The sequence below is a fragment of the Sesamum indicum genome, linkage group LG8 (genome assembly GCF_000512975.1).
Source record: "Sesamum indicum cultivar Zhongzhi No. 13 linkage group LG8, S_indicum_v1.0, whole genome shotgun sequence".
Lineage (NCBI taxonomy): Eukaryota > Viridiplantae > Streptophyta > Magnoliopsida > Lamiales > Pedaliaceae > Sesamum > Sesamum indicum.
The window spans coordinates 10,073,954-10,096,755 of NC_026152.1; the positions used below are offsets into that span (position 1 = coordinate 10,073,954).

General features: G+C 34.8%; 2 protein-coding genes across 2 annotated transcripts; both read left to right on the forward strand.

The window, feature by feature from the left end:
- On the forward strand, positions 65–12,746 carry LOC105168155 (AMP deaminase). The gene is made up of 20 exons (XM_011088110.2): positions 65–605; positions 1,015–1,184; positions 1,812–2,022; positions 2,172–2,347; positions 2,448–2,499; positions 2,598–2,725; positions 2,807–2,986; positions 3,101–3,168; positions 3,253–3,395; positions 3,996–4,057; positions 6,196–6,309; positions 7,358–7,498; positions 9,008–9,160; positions 9,472–9,525; positions 9,609–9,719; positions 10,198–10,371; positions 10,464–10,544; positions 12,022–12,120; positions 12,345–12,420; positions 12,501–12,746. The coding sequence occupies exons 1-19, from the start codon at positions 131–133 to the stop codon at positions 12,411–12,413; spliced, it is 2,661 nt and encodes an 886-aa protein (XP_011086412.1). The 5' UTR covers positions 65–130; the 3' UTR covers positions 12,414–12,420; positions 12,501–12,746.
- On the forward strand, positions 14,481–21,017 carry LOC105168156. Its single transcript, XM_011088111.2, has 4 exons — positions 14,481–15,323; positions 16,324–16,523; positions 20,261–20,338; positions 20,454–21,017. Exons 1-4 carry the CDS (start codon positions 14,627–14,629, stop codon positions 20,823–20,825), a joined length of 1,347 nt encoding a protein of 448 aa, XP_011086413.1. The 5' UTR covers positions 14,481–14,626; the 3' UTR covers positions 20,826–21,017.

Below are 22,802 nucleotides of genomic sequence, written 5' to 3' on the forward strand. Positions count from 1 at the left end.
CGTTGATTCGAAAAATGTGTTAGATTACTGAACTCTCCTTAATCAATTGCACTATATATTGAGAGGCGAAGTACAGTCTCCACCTTCATAAACCCCTAACTAAAACCTCCACTCACGCACTACACACACTATGTTTTCACCACCGCCACCATTCTCGCCGGTTTCACCGATTCAACTGGCGGTGGCGGCGTTGTTCGGCGCCTCTGTTATGGCTATCTCCGCATTCTACATCCACAAGCGTAGCGTTGATCAAGTCCTCGATCGCCTCATCAACCTCCGACGCCGCCACCACCATCAACTCTCTGATGACGAAGAATATGAATATTCGGAGTATAGTGAAAACGTGGAGACTGATAGGAACGTCATTATATGGAGAAGTAAAAATAAGGTGTTGAATTCATTTGATGATCATAATGAGGATAAGGATGGTGATAAGGTGAGGAATTATCGAGTTTCGTCTTCTTTGCCGAATGTGAGTGTTTCCAAGAATGAGTGGTGCAGCGAGGGAGCTGGTGCCCCTATCCGTTCATCGATGTCGACTTCTCTGGGTGAAGTTGATTTGATTTCTTCTGATTTACCACCAATTCGGACTGATCAGAGGGACGGTATGCCCCCAACCCCCAATTATTAAACAGTATATGTTGCCACATCGTCTGCAGCATGAAATTAGCTTTGGTAATGTATTATGGACGTAGCTGCTGTAGAGTTCACTAAGTCTTTTTTTCTAGAAAGTTGGAAGTTTGTGAACCTGTGATCACATTTCAGTTATAGGGGTGAAAACTCTTTGATGTACTAGAGGATTTACTGTACTAATTGGCCATTGAGCATTTGAGAACAAGGATACGACACTACATTGAAGTCATAATACTTTGGTAATGTTTAGGGTCGTCAAGGAATCACATTGCTAAATTTGATATGTTGCTTGAATTCCTGATTTGGTAGTCTGGATTGCTCTTATGCAATCTAATACACTTGGTTTGTAGATTCATGTTTATCTCATTTTTCTATACATAGGAGAGGAGCACTACATTGGTCATTCTGGTACAAGTATGCGAGTTGGATCAGCTGGTAGGCTTGTCACCCCTAGATCAGCAGGTGGTTATACATTTGAAGGCACTGGTGATTCGGATGATGAAGAAACTGAGCTTCCAATTACTGAGGACCATATGTTGTCCTATCAAAACGTAAATTGATTCTGTACATAGATTGTCTTTTCTTTATCAATGTCATATATATACTTCTTTCAAATAGTTTTTAAGGTGACTTTTGCAATGATAACCTAATATGTAGCCACTACAAGCAAAATCTGTTTATGATTGGAGGCAGGTGGCTTTTGCAGGTTTAATAATTGCTTTTTAGGGACTTGTTGAAAACATCAGAACTATGTGGAACCGCCATATGAGTACCAGTAATGTTCTTCCTGAATTTAGCATGGATCTGTAAGCATATTGGTGAAACTAATGATAGAATCTCCTGAAGAATTCTATACTAATTTACACCAGCTGTTGCTGCTGTGGCCAAAAGACTAATTCATTTGTGTGCTTCATTAAGAGCATGGAACTAGATATACCAGTAAATATAATAATGTCACCTGGGACTTTGTGGCTATACTGAATTTTAGCATCTTTTCCTTCTGGGCCAATCCTGGTTTTTGTGTCTTATCTGGTGGACTGTAAGATTTGTGGTTGCGTTCTATCCCTAGTAGATAATATTTCCCACGCATTCGTTAACCCTTCCTTTCTTCTCCCATTTTATTCAGCAATATTTGTTTACTAGAGTGTTGCCTACTGGTGTGTATCTGTGATGTGCAGGATATAAATCTAACAACTGAAAATCAACCCATTGTTGCGACGCAAACTGAAAAAGGGATTTACGTTCACGTTCAAGAATCTGAAGCGGTATTGACTGAAGCAGAGTCTATAGATCATGCTGACAGAAAAATAGATACAGCTCCAGCAAACACTGTAGCGAATGATCCTGTATTTAACAACAATATTTTCCCACCAACAACTGCATTGCTTGGTATTTCACCTTTTCCTCAAGGATTTGAGATTTTAGTTTGCAATTTGCATCATCCTTTGCCTTTTTACCTTGTATGCTTCTCTTCTTTCTAGTTATGTGTCATGTATTACTAGGTTCTATTTCTGATTCTCTTCATAATATGAAATCAGACTCTGTGAGTGTTGAAGAACAAGAAGTGCTGAAGATGATTCATGAATGTTTAGAGTTGAGAGAGAAATATGTTTTCAGGGAAAATGTTGCTCCTTGGTCGACAAGTACGAAAAAATCTGGTTTAGCAGAGATGAAAAATGATCCATTTCACTTTGTCCCTATTGAAGCATCTTCTGTGAGTTTTCCTTCCTTCCTCAACCCTTCAGAAGCTGTCAATTTAAATCATTTATGTTTCAGATAATTTATCTGGTATCGTTTCCATGATGTGTGAGCAGCATTTCTTCAAAATGGAGGATGGTGTAGTACGTGTTTATGCCAGTGAAAGTGGTAAGTTTTGAGGAGGCTGGTCTTCGAAAAACACTTATGCATACATATCTTCAGTATGATGTTAAAAATTCTTACTTTGTCTGTTTTTGATAATTTAGATACTGAAGAACTTTTTCCTGTTGCAAGTTCAACAAGATTTTTCACTGATATGCATCATCTCCTGAAAGTAATGTCTATTGGAAACGTTCGGTCTGCATGCCACCATCGGTTAAGATTTCTTGAGGAAGTAATTTTCTTTGGTACTAATCTTTTCTAGCATTAAATATGTTATCATTTTGAATCAGTAATAAATTTGACCTGATCACAGAAATTCCGCCTCCATTTGTTGGTGAATGCGGATAGAGAATTTGTAGCTCAGAAAAGTGCACCTCATCGTGATTTTTACAATATAAGGAAAGTTGATACTCATGTGCATCATTCTGCTTGCATGAACCAAAAGCATCTTCTTCGGTTCATCAAGTCGAAGTTAAAAAAAGAACCAGATGAGGTATTAATAAGCATATTCTAGTAATGCTTGCAGTTCTATTAAGTTCCTCCGTTGATGCTCCAATGTTATGCTCTTTTTTTTGGGAAAAACATGTTATGCTTTATTCTGTTGCAGGTTGTTATCTACCGTGATGGTCAATATCTTACACTGAAAGAAGTCTTTGACAGTTTGGATTTAACAGGGTTTGTATTATGTTTATTTAAAATGCATTTTCTTTGGAGGTTATAGTTTCTCGGTTGTCCTTTCAATGGGTGGTCTTCACGCAGGTATGATCTTAATGTAGATTTGTTGGATGTGCATGCTGACAAGAGTACCTTTCATCGATTTGACAAATTCAATCTCAAGTATAATCCTTGTGGACAGAGTAGGCTTAGAGAAATCTTTCTGAAGCAGGATAATCTCATCCAAGGTTAGCTTCATATCGAACAATGTAGACATGCATTATCTTTAAATTGATTTGTCGACAATTTATTGATTGTCAGCCAAACTCGGAAATAGTACGAAGCTGAATACTATATTCCTCCCTGTAACAACTATGGGAACTGTACATCTGGTCAAGATGGATTTAGGGTATACTTTTTGCTATTTGTATTGAAGTTTGCTATTCTTGATGGATGTATATAAGCTCTTCTCCATTATAGTTGTAGCTTGATTACCATCATGTGATTTGTTCACTGTGATCAAATAATTGCGTCCCTTGATTATTATGATGGAAATGAGCAGGGAATATAAAATCAGTTACTTGACAATACGTTTTAGATTCTCTTTTCCTGCTTTAGGATCTTATCGCCTATATAATTCATCTGGATACTCATGGAGCTGCTAGAAATTATTTAAAAATAAATAAATGATCAAATGGTTTCCACATGCTTATTCTTTCAATGACTTCTAACTTATAGAAGACAAGGTCATTGCTTTTACATAGAATCATGAATTCAAATGCTCGAAATGAAAAATATATGTTGATAATGGTCTAAACGTTAACAAAGTTAATTGTTCCTCTTATTAGGGCGTTTCCTAGCCGAAGTGACAAAGCAGGTTCTGTCAGATCTGGAAGCAAGCAAATACCAGGTATTTTTTCATCATCCTGTGCAGTTTTATCTTTTTCATGAAATTATGCTTTTCATGGGTTTCTTCCATATATTTATACACATTAACTATTTTTGTACTGCTGGTGTCAAATATCGCAATATGCATAAGCTCTGGGTAGTTGCTTGGTAGTGGCAATAAACTTAACAATGAAGATAAATAATAGCTATCTTTGGTCTCATTTCCCCTAAAATACTGTTTTTAGTTTGAAAAGTTTGTTTAGCTCTTTTTCTAAAACATACGAAACAACCCTATTTCCGAAGTTTTCTTTCCTAATTTTCAACCTTCTTGTCAAAGCTTACACACTGTTTTTAAAAAGATCTAAGCTCTGTTCTCAAAGAACACTTCTATTTTACATTTGGAGACCAGTACCGGAATATGTTATTCAGCTAACTCAATTCAAACATCTTTTCGCTTTCACACATTCTCCAAGGGGATTTTCTCAAACCATTTTCAACAAAATATTTTACAAAATGAAAATGAAAATGAAATGGATCTGAAGATAGCTAAATTTGTAATTCTCTCTTGTGCCTTGTTGCTTTTTAGATTAAAGTACACTGTTGGGTTTGGTCTTAGTTGAAAATTTATATATGCTCACTGAAATTCACCTTCTGGTCATCAGTTGTCTCATACTTGAACAAGATGGGGATTTGTTCTTTCTTCTAATATTGGATTGAAAGCTTAAACAAGTCCCGCAGCATAAATACATATTGACTTCGACACAAATATGAAGATATCTGAAGTTTTAAAATATTGATAATAGTTATGGTAAAGCTTCTGAGTTGGTTGGACTTATGAGGCTAACACCTCACAGTAGTACATCATTTGGAATTTTTCCACTATGTTTGTATATTCTTGGTTATTTTCAAAGTGCACATTTTTGTTTTTCGGTCAAAGATTAAAATACCAACAAGAAATGAAGTCATGGTGGAGACACATTCTGTGGAATTTGTCTCATTGACCTACAGGGACAGCTGTATCTTTATTTTTATTAGGGATATTATCTTAATCCATGATTTATAGGGTGTTTGGCTAAGTTTTTCTAAAACATCTTATAAGATATTTTAGGAGGTTATAAGATGTTGGATTTTATTTTAAAAATAAGTTACTCAAGCGTTTGGATAAAATAAGAGTATAAGACATATAAACATTTTATAAGATGTTACTGTGTTTTGCATAAGGTATTTTTATTGGTAAAACGACAAAAAAAAGGACATGATACCATGCATTAGATCAAATAAGTAGCTATTCATTGACATGGTTTGTATTAAATCTTTCTAAAAAGACTTTCATAAATAGTACTAATTAGTTTAAATCCAAATAAAAATTTAATACATATCTTTTTTACAAAAATAAAAAATCGACGAATTAGTACCTAAATTTTTACATAAAAAAATATTAACATTCATACTAGTCAAATATTAACATAAGTATATAATTGATACATATATATAATTTTTTTTTTAATTGCAATGACAAATTTAAGTCATATAATTGAATGTTTGTGTCTATATTATTTTTAACAAATATAATATCAATAGCATTTTATTTTTCTGTAACGATAATAATTGGAGATCAATTACTAATTACATAAGTGTGAATTGAATATAGTTATATACGAAGGGGGTGGGGGGGAGTTGGAGACCGAGAATATTCTATTCTTAAAAAAAATGTGAATTATGTCAAGGGTAGAATTCTAATTCTGAATTCTTAATTACATAGAGCTTATAAGATGTTATAAAAAAGAAAACTCTAAGAAAGTTTACCTTTTTCAAAAGATCTTATAAAATCCAAAACATATTATTTCAGATATTATACACTCTTATTAAAAAAAAATATGCCAAACGGTTTTAACATCTTAAAAATTCTTGAACATCTTATAACATATTTTGAAGAGCTTCTAAGCTTAGCCAAACACCCACTTAGAAGAGTGTGCGTAGACAACCATTTAATCATCGATATACATGCAAAGGGGCCCCTTATTATGCTCTAACCAAATGTTACATTATGAAGATCTGGAAAGGAGGTAAATATGAGGAGAATGTTGGTTTTGTGATTTCAGATTACTTAATGTCACTTACTGTTCTTCCAGAAATTCAAATTTCACTTGCTCTTTTCAGCTGGCTGAGTACCGAATATCAATTTATGGGAGGAAACAGAGTGAATGGGATCAGCTGGCAAGTTGGTTTGTAAACAACGGGATTTATAGTGAAAATGCTGTTTGGTTGATTCAGGTAAAACAAAGCCATTTCTGGTCAGTAGCTCTCTACATGCCCGCCAACTGAAATTTCACTGTTGGTTTCTGTTACTTCAGAATACTTTTTCTTTTAGCATACCTAATTGGAGGACTCAGAATTAATTGTTGTGGCCTCGATCTTTGGGTTTCTTGAAATGGGTTTCATTCTTTGGCTTGGCCCAAACAATGGGTTGCATGTAACTCAAGCTTTTGGATTTGTGCAACTATATTGATTATCCAGCTTTATACATTCATATATCCAAAAATGTGCATACATAGGGTGTCTGGTCCTGATGGTTCCGTATTCTAGAGCCTTTTCCTGCATTTTGATAAATATTCATGGTAGAGGATACAGAATCAGGAAGTAGACAGTGATATGGCTAGCTACTGTCATCTCTATTTTTCCGAGTCCTCTTTCTTATAATCTAATGCTTTTATTTTGTATTTGAGTTGATAGACAACATTTGTATTATGAAGGCAGTGTTCTGTATCATATTTATTTCCTTTTTCCAAACACAAAGATGTATTTCTATTTTGTATTTGTGAAAATAACATGTGTTTGGGTTAGCTGAAATAGTTGTATCTTTTTATTTATTGTCATTTTATTAAATTAGCTATTGAAATATATGTAAATTCGTATATAAATATAATGTAATAATTGAGGCAAGAAGATGATAAAAAAAATTCCAGCCAAAAGCACATAAAAACAAACAAGTTCTCACATAAATGAAAATTGTAAACTAAAACTGAGAAGGAATAAACGAACATAGCCTGGTCCAATGTTGGTTCCTGGCATATCATTCATGATCTAGTACCACGTGTCTCTAACATTGAACTTGACCCTTGAAGCACTAGTCTTTAGGCAAAAACTGTAATTCAAAACGAGCTATTGGGAAGAACAGTGTCTGTGCCTTCTTGATAGATATCCATATTTTATTTTGCATTTGTAGTTGCTTCTCAGTTCTCAGATTTAGTATGTAGCATGTTTGCACTTATCTCTCTCGGTTTTGGAGACTTATATTATGTTTCATGGTTGAACTCTGCAGTTGCCAAAGTTATACAATGTGTACAGGAGTATGGGGACAGTAACATCCTTTCAGAATATATTGGACAATATCTTTATTCCACTTTTTGAAGCCACTGTGGATCCGAATTCCCATCCTCAGTTACATGTTTTCTTATTACAGGTCTGCTTTGGTACTTAACTCTTGTCATCTTGTCCCCAACGATGGTCTTCATTTGCTTTTCCAAGAATCATTTTTGATTAACAGGGTGTTTGGCTAAGCTTATAAGCTCCTCAAATGAGCTCTTGCAAACCGTTTGGCAATATTTTCTGAAAAGAGCTTATAAAATCTTTTAAAAAATATGAGCTCTATATCATTAATATTTCATAAAGACAAACAATTTTAACCTTCACATATTCGATGAAGGATTGTCTCTCTCTCTCTCTCTCTCAAGCCTTATTTTATGCCACCTAATGTTGTACAAAAATTCAATATTAGCTTACATTTGTATTAATTCTCATGTCAAATTTTTCATTTTTGTAAAATAGAAAGATTATTATTAACTTTTTATTCGGATATAAACTAATTTGTAATATTTTGTAAGTATATTAAGGATTATACAAAATATGTCAAGAAATAGCTAGTTGATTTTAATGGTAACTTGTCCCGGTCATTTTACAAATAAAAAGAGCTTATCGTCCAAACAACCTAACATCTCAAAAGATGTGAAAACATTTTATAAGCTTTAATATCTTATCTTATTCAAATGCTTTAGGATCTTATTTTTAAAATAAGATCCAACATCTTATAAGCTCTTAAAATATCTTATAACACGTAAGGGCTTATAAGATGTTTTAAATAAGCTTAGACAAACACCCTAAGAGTGCAGTCTATTATAAGTTCTGCATTTGCTTAAGGAATTGTTCCATGTGCCATGTCATGTCATGCATCTATTGTTATGCAATCTGGTCTGGTATATTGCATTGAGATTCTGCACATCCTTCTTGCTCTTAAATAGATGAAATGCTTTCGAATGAATTGGTTCAACTACATACCATTTTTAAAGGGATTTGGTTCCAAGGCGACCGGAAATGCCACAGCAGCCTGCCCCTTGCGACCAGGCTGGTGGGGCATTGACGGCGGAGCTGCCCAACTACCCCTTTGATGAACTTTCTAGTATATTTATGGGTTTTGATGTAAAAGCACTTTCTTTTTTGTTCTTTTTTCTAGTATTAGGCTCATGGTCAATGTAAGAAGAAACTGGTGTAACTCAGGCTACATTCATAATTATTCTTGAGGTCTTAGTTTTGTTGGATGGTAAAATTTGTGTCACTTATCTTATTTTGCAACAATGAGTTCGTGGGTTTTGTTTATGCTATATTCAATTCGTTATCTTTACACTACTTAACTTGTAAGCATGCTCTTTTTTCTTTTATACAAAAGAACACTCAGCAAACACTTTGGAAAAATAAACATTAAAATTATGGCTTATTTTGTACTCAATTAGCTGCCAGTGCTTTAAAATTGTTGTTCCTCTATATTCTCAGCTAGTAAGTACTTACTGCTTTCAAGATTACTATCCAGGATTGAAATCATCTTCTCATTTATTTGGTAGAAGGTCAATTATGGTTGCTTCCCTTATGGATACTCACTTTTTTTTATTTCCTTTCATGTAATGTTTTTGTGGTACAGGTTGTGGGCTTTGACATAGTTGATGATGAAAGTAAGCCTGAGAGGCGTCCAACCAAGCATATGCCAACTCCATCAGAATGGACAAATGAATTCAACCCCGCCTTTTCTTACTATGCTTATTACTGCTATGCGAACTTATATACACTTAACAAGGTTAATATGTTCCTAACAATGAGCTGAATTGCATTCGATTCCTTCGAAGACAAACATCAAACTATTACATTATTGGTCTGATGAGCCTATTGAGACCTTTCTGGAGGAAATAGGAGCTAGGAGAACGGGGAGTAGGGAAATGCAGCTAGGTTAAAGGCATATAGAAAATGAGGGAATTTTTAATTACTACGCCAGGAAACATTTTCTACATTTTGAGATTAAACACCCACTACATTTCATTGTTAAATTTTGCATTATGTATACAGAAATGTGTCTAATGTTCCTTTTTCTTTCTCATAATTTTCTGTCAGCTCCGTGAATCAAAAGGGCTACCGACCATCAGATTTCGTCCTCACTGTGGGGAGGTTGTATTCTGATTCATCTTTCGCTGACAACATGATGATACCTTATGTTTTTCCAGTATGTTTTTAAAAGCCATCTCATGCAGGCTGGAGATGTTGACCATTTAGCTGCTGGGTTCCTTCTATGTCATAATATATCACATGGAATAAATTTGCGAAAATCCCCAGTCCTGCAATATCTTTACTATCTCGCTCAGGTTAGTTAATCTGCTGGATTTTGCCTTATCAGCTTGCTAACATGGGTTTAACCACTTCGGGTGATGCATGCAGAATTTATTGATGCAAGTCTGATTTGATAATCCATGTGAATTCTTTAAAATTGGATAATGAATTGACATCAAGGACAGCCAGATCTATGTTATGATACATGTAGATGCAACCTGAATATAAATTTAGTGCAAGATATACAGTAAGAGAAAATTGATAGCAAGTAATCATATTCTGCAATAATACAGCTTCTCATTGTGAGGTTGGTTCGTCCTCTAATTCCAAATATCTTAATAACAAATGGATGTGAACTGATTTTAACTCTTCAGATTGTTTTAAGTATGTCACTGCTGAGCAACAACTCGCTCTTCTTAGATTATTATCACTACCCATATCCAGTGTTCTTCTTTATTATATCTTCTATATTATGAAATTTACAAATGAACATGAACGGATTTTGCTATTCAGATTGGTTTAGCTATGTCGCCCCTAAGCAACAACTCGCTCTTCTTGGATTATCATCGCAATCCATTTCCAATGTTCTTCCAGCGTGGCTTAAATGTCTCGCTATCGACTGATGATCCTCTACAAATCCATTTAACTAAAGAACCTCTTGTTGAAGAATATAGTGTAGCGGCAAAGGTTTGTCTTTCTCCCCATCCATTCTTCAATGCCAATGTATGTGTCTTGCATGATTTATTATTGTTGTTGTTGTTGTTATTATTATTATTCAGGTATGGAAGCTTAGTTCGTGTGACCTTTGTGAGATAGCTAGAAATTCTCTCTATCAGTCTGGTTTCCCTCATGCAGCCAAGGTTAGAAAATGATGGCATTTCCAGCATTAGCTATTAATGTTCTTGATGATTTTCCTCTATATTTTCTCACTTAACTTAGAATGTTGCTTGGCTGATTATATTTCACCATTTTCAAGGTTTTAGTAATATTAAGTGTGTGGAGGCAGCAAGAGCGGCATGACAATTAGTTAGCCTTTTTCCGAATAAAATCAAAACTTGAAGTGATTTTATTTTTGCTGATTGCTGCTAAAAAGAAGGAATAGTTTGTTGTAGGAGGTGGAGGACTGCAGGTGTATTGGTAGAACGGAAATTAAGAGCATATGATACAATATTCAGGTGCATGACAGTGGATGTTCCATGTCAGCTGATTTTTCCTTTGAAATTAGCTTTTCTGCTTTCTGCCTCATTGATGGTAGGTCTTGGGGGAGATGTGCCATGTTCCTTATGCCATCACTTAGGCATGGTTATTGCGTTCTTGGATGGAATACCTCTCAATTTTACCGATTTTGATGAATAAAATTTCAATTAAATCCACCTACCAAGGGAAAATAAAAGGAAAATGTGATACCTTATTCCCCAGAAAGTCTCTACTTGTTCATGAGGAATGGAACGTCCTAACATCATGAAAAGGAGCGTTTGCTTTTTATCTCCAAAGTGTGTCTCCTTTGTTATGTTCTACTTTCCTGCTTTGAGCATTTTTTCTTGCTTAGAAACAAGTAGAAGAACACAAATCTCTATCATGATCAGAAAAGCCTGTACATGTCAGTGGCTTCCAGTGATATAACTTACTAAAGTGTCTCTACTTTAATCATAACTTTCATAATTGTCAAAACTAGCTCATGGTTTTAATCATGTTGGCCTGAGCCTAACAATAAGAAGTAACTTCACGCAATGCTTTCAAATTCGGCACAAGCACCATTACATCTGTGTGGCATACTTTGTCATAATGTACAGTGGTTAAGCTGGGGCAACATTTGTGTTTTCCAATGGTGATTTTGTCCTTTGAAATGTTTGAATTAACAAGAAATGAATACAGCATTGGAAGAATTTCCTTCAGTCATTAATGACTTTAACTTGTTAGATTTTACAAAAATCTAATGTTCAAGCGAAGTAGTCATTAATTTGTGAACTGATGACTGTTCACACATATAGTAACACTGAACACTAACTGAATTGAATATTCAACTATGTTCTCCAGCCTACATTGTTTCTCATTTGAAACAAATCCTGTCGTGACTTTGGCTACTATACTCGTGGCTTCCGAATCCTCTGGGTCTGGATTTCTTAAGCTTTTAATTGAGTGGGACAGAGAAGTTGACATGGTTATTCCCTTCAGTTTTTAGCATTGGTTATATTATACGATGGTGAATTAATACTGCAAAAAGAGCATACTAATACTTTCTTGCTGATTTTCATGAGGGAATACCTAAATAGGCCTTTGGGTTTAACTTCAATACTTAATTAGTTTGCTAATAGATTATCTGGATTGTTTTTGTAGGTGCACTGGCTAGGAGATGTGTATTTTAAGAGAGGGCCAAGAGGTAACGATATACACAAGACTAATGTGCCAAATATTCGGCTTTCCTTCAGACATGAGGTGAGCATTCACATGCTGCTTCTTCTATTCTTCTTCTTCGTCTTCTCTCTTTCTCCTTCTCTCCCCCATTATGTCAAATGGATAAATTTGCTGAATATTGAAGTGTTGATTGTTGAACCTGCTATCGATTAACATCACTATCAAATTATTTCTGTACGTCATTAACAAAACCCTTCTGGAGATTATCTTTACACACTTGCTTCCTCTGATGTGGTGTTCTGCAGACATGGAAGTCAGAGCTGCAATACGTCTATGCTGGAAAAGCCAGACCTTCTGAGGAGGTCGACCACTAGAGGAATGGTGCGGCAACATTTACAGATAATCTCTTTTCAAATCAGGGTAAAATCATGGGTCGTAATAAAGTGTATGATTTTGTGCAGCTAGTATGAATCCCACAGCTCGATGATGATGCAGCTTTTTCTTGCTAATATATGTTTCCAGTAGGTATATACTCGATATGTAGTCTCGTATTTTGCTGCCTCTATGGCTCTGCATATGTTACACCATCCTCAAGGTGAAACAGAGAATTTGATCTGGAAATTTCTCCTCTGTTGCCTAATAATCTTACAATTCCCTTTGTGTTTTTGTTTCTAGTTTATGTAATTCAAGTAAATGAAGTTTGAAAAGAGATGTTTCCATCTGAAATTGAAAGTACTAAACTTCAGACATGGTATGGTATATGGAACATGGATCTGAAATGCAGCATGGAATGTAACCAACAGCTCATGGTCTATGTGGGTACACAGATTTATAAGTAGTATTATTGGATATTGTCAGCCGAGAATAAATGGTATGTTTGTTATTGTAGATAATACCAATATCCGAATTTAGCATTTTAATAGAGTTTGAACCAATTTATTAAGGGACTTATAATTATTTAATTTACCAAAATCTGAAAAATATCACTTGGAAGTATTTTAATTTTATTCATCTCTCGTTAAAATAGAATCAAATGTATTGTACTCGTTTCGAGTTAGTTCCTATCATGGATGGCGTCGTTTCGAGTTACTTCCTATTATGGATGGCAATGGGATGGGTTTGCTAAAAATTGAGATCCGCACCCATAAATCAAATTTTAGGCTGGACCCAGGATCCTTCTGTTTGGATCTGGTTAATATTTTAAAATATGAAAGATTATAATTTTTTTAAAACAATATTATTATCAAAAGGTTAACTTTTTTTTTTTTTTTGAAAAATTTATATGTGCATGATTTAAGCATTGAAATATTAAAAAATTTAGAATATGTGTTGCTTATATACACATTAAAATATTTCTAAACTATTTATATTATTATTTTAATTTATAAAAATATTAAGTTTATGTATTATATATAAGTATAAATACATTACACATGTCTTTTATATACTATGACCAAAAATATTTTATATTATGTAATTATACAAAAAATAATAATAATAATGAGAATGGGTCCAAATTCGAACCACTAATATCCTAAACCCGCACTGGGACCCGCTTTAAGGCTTTAAAATCAGTTTAGATTTCGGGTTTGATTTGTCCATGATAAAATTTAAAATTGAAAATTTAAATTTAGATACATCTTGAGTAAAATCAAGAACCATTAATTGAAAATTTAATTTCAAAATTGGTTCGAGAGCCATTAATTCAAAAATAAATTTCATTAAAATCTCGAGCAAGCTCAAGAACAAACGTACAACTCCTCATGCAATAAAAACGCAATTATTTTCCAGAATGGATGGTAAATTGTAATTGAAATTTAATGTTCCCAGATGTGATGGTAGTTGTCACTAAATTACAGGGACATCAAGTTTATGTAGCTAAAAATAGAGTCATATAGAAAAAATCATCAACGAGTTCCTCTAAAATTGATATAATTATAAATATATTTTTATTATTAAAAAAATTATTAAAAACTCCTTTAATTTTAATCGTCGTATAATAATTATTTAATTTGTTAATTTTCGTTGAATTATGCCTATATGTCTTTGTGGAATATAAATTATAATTTTATTTATTTTTAAAAATTGTGTATAAATTTTTTTTATGAACTAAGTGGATATTTTTTTATTAAAAAAATACAATAAATAAAAAGTTAATAATTCCAAATTTTAATCTAAAAATTGCATATTTTTATCAAATATCAAGGTATTTATAATTTTTTAAATAATAAAAAATATTTATAATTATATTAAATATTTGGGAAGCTCGTTATAATTTAACCATAAATTTATGGAATAATCTATAAATCATTATTGATATATTAAGTACTCAATTTAATTAAAAAAGATTCGGAGTATAAAAATAAAATAATGAGAAAAAATAAAATCGCATTGATGCCATCAGCAACTCTACCAACAATACTAATAAATCTCACTCACCACATTTCCTCTCTCTCTCCCTCTCTCTGTTCTCTCTCTCTCATCGAACTCGCCGCTTCTTCCGCTTCAAAACCCTTCGCCGTCCTAGGCGGCCTAAACCATAAACCCTCTAAATTTGTCTTCCATTCACATCCACCAACCACCACATATGGCTGCGACGGCGGTGGCACTGTCCTCTTCCTCCGAGATGGGTTCTGACGGCCCTGTTCTTAATTTAATCAACAAGCGCCTCCGCGCCTTGCGCAAGAAACTCAACCGCATTACCCAAATGGAAGAGTCTGTCTCCCAAGGGAAAACCCTCAACAAGGAGCAGGAGGAAACCCTACGCTCGAAACCGTCGGTTCTTGCGGGGATAGATGAGCTGGAAAAACTCCGCCAGCCCCTTTCGCAGGCCGTGAATCAAGAAATTCAACTGGCTTTGGAGAAGAATAAGCAAAGTCCGGAGACTACTACCGAGGAAAGGACGGAGGAGGAAGGAACCCTGGAGCCTGGTGCGGATGGGGAAAAAGATGGCGTTTCGGCTGTTTCTGATCTGCTTGGTTTGGTGTATTTTGCGAGCATTTTTGATGTGAAGACTTTAATGAGGGCGCAGGATAACATGCTGACGAGGACGCATGAGAGGAATTGTTGCCTCACATATGATTACGTGACAGATGATGACGCCGCGGGTGATCCTTTGCAAGAGTGGGACTTGGACCTGATAGCGATGTTGGGGAGTCTGTTGATTTCTCGGCCTGTCAATTCGAGCTTGTCGCATAAGAATGCCTTGCAGACGTGTGTGGAGCATGCAAAACTATGGCTCGAAAAATCTGAGCAGCCCATTGACCCCAACTTGAATATCACTTGTATGATTACTTTTCAATTGCTCTCTAAGTTTGCAGTTTTGCTTGTTTGTGTGTGTTAATGGTTTTTATATATGCTTTTTTGTCAGTTATATTTGCGCTATTGACATAAATTTTTTAATTTGTTGTGGATTTCATTTGAGGAGTTAATGCTGGCTTAGGAGGTGAATTATCTATGTATGAACTGCATAAAGGTAGTCTTTGATGTGTAACATAGTGTTTTATCCATGAGTGTGCAAATATATGTGGTTGAATATGAATGTGCAATATAGACTGGGATGTACAATTTTGTAGTCCTTGTGATGTTAGTGTGAGTACCGTAGAAGCTCCTCTGTTAATGAATGGTTTGCTGAAATTATGCTTGTGGGATGTTATGGATGTAGGTAAATTTCTCATCTGTTTGGTGTAACTTGCTTCAATCTATAGAAGCCAAAAAAACTGTTCAACTTATTCTTGGATACATCTTAGTTTTCCTTGGTACTACCCGTGCAAATATGACATGATAGTATGTGGTTGGTATTCCTTGGTGATGATTAGTACAGCATTGCTCTCTGTGTGAAAACTTATGTTCTCTAATTCATCTGTGAGTATGCTTATTGGTAATTTTGTATTGTGGCTTTGAAGTCTGAGAATATTATTTCCTCTTTATCAGTATTTTAACACCTACATAGGCTCTCGAAAAGCATGATATGTGTTCTCATGTCGATTGCTATATTGTCATTTATAATCTTGAACCACAGTTTTGAGAGAACTGGAATTTGTTGGATTAAAATAGTGGTATAACCATTCAAATATTCTTGTAGTGGTTTCTTGTTTTGTTCTTGTAAATATTTCAATTTTCTTTGTGATGCTTTTCTGGAATGTTTATTTTAGGTTTGAAAAATGCTGCTATTATGACGTTCTTCAAAATGCTTTGACTTCTTTGTATTCCGTAATTTCTTTGGTTAATTTTTTGAGATAAGGATTATTTCATACCCTTTTCTACTCATGGGGACCATTTTAGATGCTGGTTTGAGGGAGAAGCTAGACAAAATTATGGCCTCTGACTACTTCACAACGACTCCAGAGATAAAGGCTCCCGTTGAAGTGGCTGCAGCTGTTGGAAATTACACCTCTTTTCAGGTTCCTATGCATGCGTCTGTGATTCCTCAAGACAGTTTTACTCTTCCAGTGGAAGGTTCAGCTGCAGAGTATGAGCAAGAGGTGAAATTATTTTATTATGGATTAATGAAGTTATTGTGGCTTGTCTTACAAATTAAGCTATGTGTTATTTTGCAAATAGTACTGCACTACTGTTTATTTGGTAGAGGATTTTCTGATGATGAATGCTATATCATGACCAAGATGGCTGGATCTTTACATGACTGGACAGAAATTACTCTTTTTCTGATGTTATTTCTAGGTCATGTGGCGCAGAAGATGGTTCTAATTCACCCCTGGCCGTGCTGCCTGACTGCACATTTGGAGACTTGAAGTTTGTAGGATGTCAAAGTTTTAATTTGTGAGCGCTTTAGACGCTGGGTCGTTTTGTCAAGTTTCAAGAACTTTTCTTATTTCAAGTCCTGGATTTACTGCATCAGACTATTCAATTAAATGTTCAGTCCTGAGTCCTCTATTGAATCTAGTTAAGTAGATTCCAAAGCCTCAGTTATCTGATCTAGGATGTTTGCAGAACATGCTAGCAAATCCATACAAAATTGTGTGATGAACATGGTTATGTATTTACAGACCTATTTTTGCTTCTACAGTAACTGCAGTCACTCATTTAAGTTTGGAACTCGTCATAGGGATTTATCTGTTGTTCAAAACCTTTGTATGGAATTAAAAATGTCTGGACCCTGGCAAAAGAAGAAAGAAAATCACTACTCCTGTGAGCTATGCCTAGAACCCACCATATTCCATATCCTTCTTGACGCTGATCTTCTAGTTTTCTGAGTTTTTCAATCATTGGAAGCTATCAAAGTAAATTGAGTAAATCAAGGAGTGAAAGGCTTCAGGTCCACTAGAGGCAAGAGAACATAAACCTCTTTAGTCTTTCAGGAAGAGATGAGATCCTTCTGCGAATTGATCAGGCCATTTATTTATAGTTATGCATGCTCTTCTATATATGAAAATTCATGCTTCTTGTGTAGTTCAGTTGATATATTTTTTTTGTGTTGAAGCTGATAACAACTCTCCTGCATTTAATTCAAGGAAAAAGTAAGCGGTCAGCGATCTATATAAAAATACAAGAAGAAACTGCAGCCTTATTTATAGAGACGCTTAAACATTTAGTTGAATACAAAGTACACAATGATTGGAAGATTTTGTATGATACCTTTGCATCAGTTTGTTGTTTCATTGGGATTACAGGAGAGTACAGAAGTACTGAAAAGGCAGCGGGGGGAGAAACTTTGATCGTAACTCTAGTCTTTGAGGATAAAAGTAGAGGAGCCAAGATAAAGTATTTCGAGTTAAGCAGATTTTGGGTTAGGTTTGATACATTATGACTCTAGGATTTAACATTTTTTGGTTTCTGTGTGTCTCTGATGTTTGATGCTCTATTATCACATCTTTATCCCCATATCAACCTCTACTGTGTAACCTGAATATCTTTTGCTCGAGCCCTGGAGTCACTTTGGTATTCTCGTTACAAGTCCTAAGTCCACACATATTAAAACTATTTGGGTCTTCTCTATCTTGGCTTGTTTGTCATCCAGAACCTTTTCTGTCTTTTTTCTTTACCCCCTCTTTTATTTTTTTATACATGTTTTTGGATGGGGAATGTGAGTGTTGCGACTGACTTGAGTTAACTGTATCGTTAATGTGGTTCACATAATTATTATGAAACACTGATCCTGTTGCCAAATGAGGAGTTGAACACGGGAATAGACTCGGTTGTAATCATGCTCTTGAAATTTTTTAGACACGGTTAATGATGTAGCATCTCATGCCAACAAACATTTATTCACCTTTCTCTTCTAGTCGTATCCTTGCAAAGATCCAAGTCTGGAAGTTACGGATTTTATAGTGCGAACGTACCAGGATGACCATATGCATTAATTCGTGGTGTTACTTTTACTTCACCTTTCCAGTTCATTAGGCTTTGTTATTAGCTGGTGATTCTCCGGCCATACTGCATACATAGGGATGCTGCTCTTTTTAGAACATTTTGCTTGCTAGTTTATATAATCACAATGCTCTTACAGTTACAAGTTTTGCCCGAATATATGACATTATCCCTGAAGCCGAACACAAAATAGAAAGGGAAAGATTGAGTCTCAAGTATTATTAGGGAGTGCTGCTAAATCACTTTTTTATAGTGCGAACGTACCAGGATGACCATATGCATTAATTCATGGTGTTACTTTTCCTTCACCTTTCCATTTCATTAGGCTTTGTTATTGGCTGGTGATTCTCTGGCCATACTGCATACATAGGGATGCTGCTCTTTTTAGAACATTTTGCTTGCTAGTTTATATAACCACAATGCTCTTACAGTTACAAGATTTTTGCCCGAATATATGACATTATCCCCGAAGCCGAACACAAAATAGAAAGGGAAAGATTGAGTCTCAAGTATTATTAGGGAGTGCTGCTGAATCACTTTTTTATAGTGCAAACGGTACCAGGATGACCATATGCATTAATTCGTGGTGTTACTTTTAATTCACCTTTCCAGTTCATTAGGCTTTGTTATTGGCTGGTGATTCTCCGGCCATACTGCATGCATAGGGATGCTGCTCTTTTTAGAACATTTTGCTTGCTAGTTTATATAATCACAATGCTCTTACAGTTACAAGATTTCTGCCCGAATATATGACATTAGCCCCGAAACCGAACACAAAATAGAAAGCGAAAGATTGAGTCTCAAGTATTATTAGGGAGTGCTGCTAAATCACTTTTTTATAGTGCGAACATACCAGGATGACCGTATGCATTAATTCGTGGTGTTACTTTTACTTCACCTTTCCAGTTCATCAGGCTTTGTTTTTGGCTGGTGATTCTCCGGCCATACTGCATACATAGGGATGCTGCTCTTTTTAGAACATTTTGCTTGCTAGTTTATATGATCACAATGCTCTTACACAAGATTTTTGCCCGAATATATGACATTATCCCCGAAGCCGAACACAAAATGGAAAGGGAAAGATTGAGTCTCAAGTATTATTAGGGAGTGCTGCTAAATCACTTTTGGGTTTGAGCATTTTGCCGACAAGGAGGGAGTCAGTCCTGTGATTTTTACTGGCTCTAAATTACTATATATAGTTTTAGGCATTCTGTCTGTTGAATTGTGTGAGAAGTGTTCCGAATTTGGACAGGCAAGAATGTCAAGTCCAATTCTCAGGTGCTATAACAAGATACCTATTGTATCTTGTTTTATCTTATTAATTTATGTTTCCTTGAAATTATGTATATGATTCAAGCAAATGAAAATGTAATTTATGGGGCATGCTTGTAGATACATGTGATGTCCTCGCTTCAGTAACTGGCTCTGTTTACCTTTAACTTCGAACTCTTGGGCGACGACATATACCTTTCTTTAGTCTATGCATGGTAGAGTTTTGGTTACGAGCGCTTAGTAAGCTCTAAGAGTTATTTAACCATACGAGGTCATCTTTGATTCCCTTCAATACTCCCCTTTTTTATTTCTTGCCTATCAAAACCGAGTTAGACATTATGTAGACCATCTTATATTAATATGTCATGATGGTTGTCATTTAGTGATTTATTATTTCCATTTCTCGTGGTTATTGATGAAAATTGTGTGATTAATTCATAGTAGTTAGCTGAGTAGGGCTGGGTGCAGATATTGTCCCCAATTATTATGTGCATCTGTACTTGTCTCTCCATTTAGGTCTAGGAAATACATCTGAATTAAGTTACTCTGAGTATCACTTTGTCTAAGCCTTCGATGTATTGTCCTTCAAATTTTCAATTGTTGACCTTCTGTCTTGCAGGAAGAAGAATCACCAAATTCCAATGGCAATGAAATGTACGGTGATGAAACTGGCCCTGTTGAAGAGCCTCATCAGGCGGTATGTTTGCTTTCATAAAAGTAACAGTTGGTGAAGATTCCTGATTCTGCTTCTTTTTATTGCCTTTGTGTGTTGTTAATGAGTTGACGTAGCATATATTTTCATTTTGGTTTAGGGAGGATCTGAGGGAGAAAATGTATCAGAACTCCAGGCTCAGGCGGAGCCAGGAATACCTGATACGGAAGAAGATCAGACCTTAAGAGATATGGACTTGAAGGAGCAACAGCATACCACTCGAAGGTCACACCAAAACTACAGAGGTGGTCGTAGTGGCAGTGGGGGGGGCCGCAGAGGATATGCTAATGGTCGGGGGGGACGAGGAACCACCAGGGGAGGCTATCAAAACGGACGCAACCAATTCTACGATCAGCCCGGAAGCTATTACCCAAGAAACAATTACAGAGGCCGAGGCGGCAGAGGTATGGGTAGCAACTATAGTTACCATGCTTCTGCGAGTAACACTGGCCATGTTCAGATGGCATCTTGATATTTTGTTTAGGGTGGTTATCGGGTTTCTGCGTCTTGGGGGTAGGTTGAAGCATTGCTCATGAGTTGATAATTATGGTTCTAGTGAAACCTGTTGCACCCTCTTTTTGTAGTTCCGTGAATGGGAAAGTACAATTTTAGAGAATGAAATCTTTTTGAAACTGCAATGCTTGTGCATCTTAATTTTTGTTTTCTTATCTGCCTCACTTGGTCATTCTTCGTTTCTGCATTGTGGATTAAAAGTTTCAAATCCATCATATGCATTTTGTAGTATAGTTTTGTTTCACAGTGACCATCCGACTAGAGAAGATGCTTGTGCAGCGTAGCTCTTATATTCTTGTGATTGCTTGTTGGCTTGCCTGTCTTGAAATCTAACATTTACTATTTCTTACCTTTATTGGTGGTAGGCTCATGTGTACAGTACAGTAAGAAATCTGCTGTAAATGACTACTTGCAGAATCTGTGTAGTTGCTGATGTTTACAGTTTAAATTTTCCTTATTGGTAAATGGCATTTCCTTCCTATTATTTCTTGTATTTTCTGATATGCTTTTTCAATAAAATTGCTAATGATCATCTCCATATTTATCGTTTTTTCACTTGAAAAATAATAATCTTTAACCATTACACTATGGCATTAATTATTGTATTTAACATTGGTCAAAATTATTTAAACAATTTGCTCAATAAATACACATGCAATATATATACTTCATTGGAATAGCTCTCTTATCTTAAAACTCATCTACCCAAATTCATCAGTTATGGAAATTATATTTGTATTTAACATAAAGTAAACTATACAAGCATATTAAAGGTCAACATGTTGAAATCAAGAGTATTACTAATTTGGCAAACAATGAGAATGCATTTATAATTATATCAAATTTAAGATAATTCATTGTAATTTACCTTACGTTTTTTAAGGACATTCATATTTCAAAGGATCCTGTAATCAATTATCACTCACCATCTAATACTACCAGGATATATGTCCTTGAGGGTAGCTCAATAGTTCGGTTATAAAATTTTCTTATGGGAGTCTCCTATTCGAACATTGAATGTGTGCATGAGTGCAATTACAAAAACATAGCAAGAATATTTACGGTTGCAAGATGTCTTCACAATTTGATTTCTTAATAATTTGAGTCCTTGTGTGCATTTTTTTAAAAGTAAAAGCGACGAAATATTATTAATTGAAATAAATCGATTATAATAATTTTTGTCGAATATCAATACTAACAAAGATTATCGCAATAATTATACTTTAATCAATAATATTAAATAAACTAACTTTAACCAACACCTACTATTACAACATACAATAACTAATATAAAATAGAAATAACATCCCACACATTCACTATGACCCAAAATTTTCAACTCCCTCTATCAAATATTCAGTTTCTATTTCACTATTAGATGAGATAAAGATATTTGAATCACTCCTATATTATATTTATTTTTAATTTTATATTAATAGATAAGTTGCTTTAATAAAGTATGAGTCTGGCAGCCACTAATTATTATTATTATAATTATAACAATTTATTTCATAATGAGGTGGTCAAATACATCAAGAATTAGCATCGAACAATAATCTTTCTACACTTTTGCCTTTTAGTAAAGCCAATCTTTCTATGCGGTTAATAGGAAAAGAGAATCCAAGTGATCAACAAAGTTGCTACACTATCATGCTAAAAACGTTACTCCATCTAATCTACTCAACAATTTCTTTATAATTGAAGTTAGTAAGTCTCACAGGTTGATCGTTTGCTATCTAATGTGAATTGTGTGAAAATATCAATTCACCAAATGACGAGTTTAAGATGGACATATCGTTGTTCGAAATAATGATACCTCATTTGAAAACTAAACATTTGAACAACATATACTTAATATTTTAAAAATTTACAATTTTGTCACTTCACATCCAAATAGTTGGGAACAAGAAAAACGAAATCTTTAGATATGTTGTTA

What these genes read in the sequence shown, in the direction of transcription:
- LOC105168155 (XM_011088110.2), top strand. Translation starts at nt 131, where the DNA reads ATGTTTTCACCACCGCCACCATTCTCGCCGGTTTCACCGATTCAACTG. An exon ending in ATATGTTGTCCTATCAAAAC is followed by an intron (nt 1,185 to 1,811) that starts GTAAATTGATTC and finishes TGTGATGTGCAG; the next exon opens with GATATAAATCTAACAACTGA. An exon ending in TACATGTTTTCTTATTACAG is followed by an intron (nt 7,499 to 9,007) that starts GTCTGCTTTGGT and finishes TTTGTGGTACAG; the next exon opens with GTTGTGGGCTTTGACATAGT.
- LOC105168156 (XM_011088111.2), top strand. Translation starts at nt 14,627, where the DNA reads ATGGCTGCGACGGCGGTGGCACTGTCCTCTTCCTCCGAGATGGGTTCT. An exon ending in CTGCAGAGTATGAGCAAGAG is followed by an intron (nt 16,524 to 20,260) that starts GTGAAATTATTT and finishes TCTGTCTTGCAG; the next exon opens with GAAGAAGAATCACCAAATTC. An exon ending in TTGAAGAGCCTCATCAGGCG is followed by an intron (nt 20,339 to 20,453) that starts GTATGTTTGCTT and finishes ATTTTGGTTTAG; the next exon opens with GGAGGATCTGAGGGAGAAAA.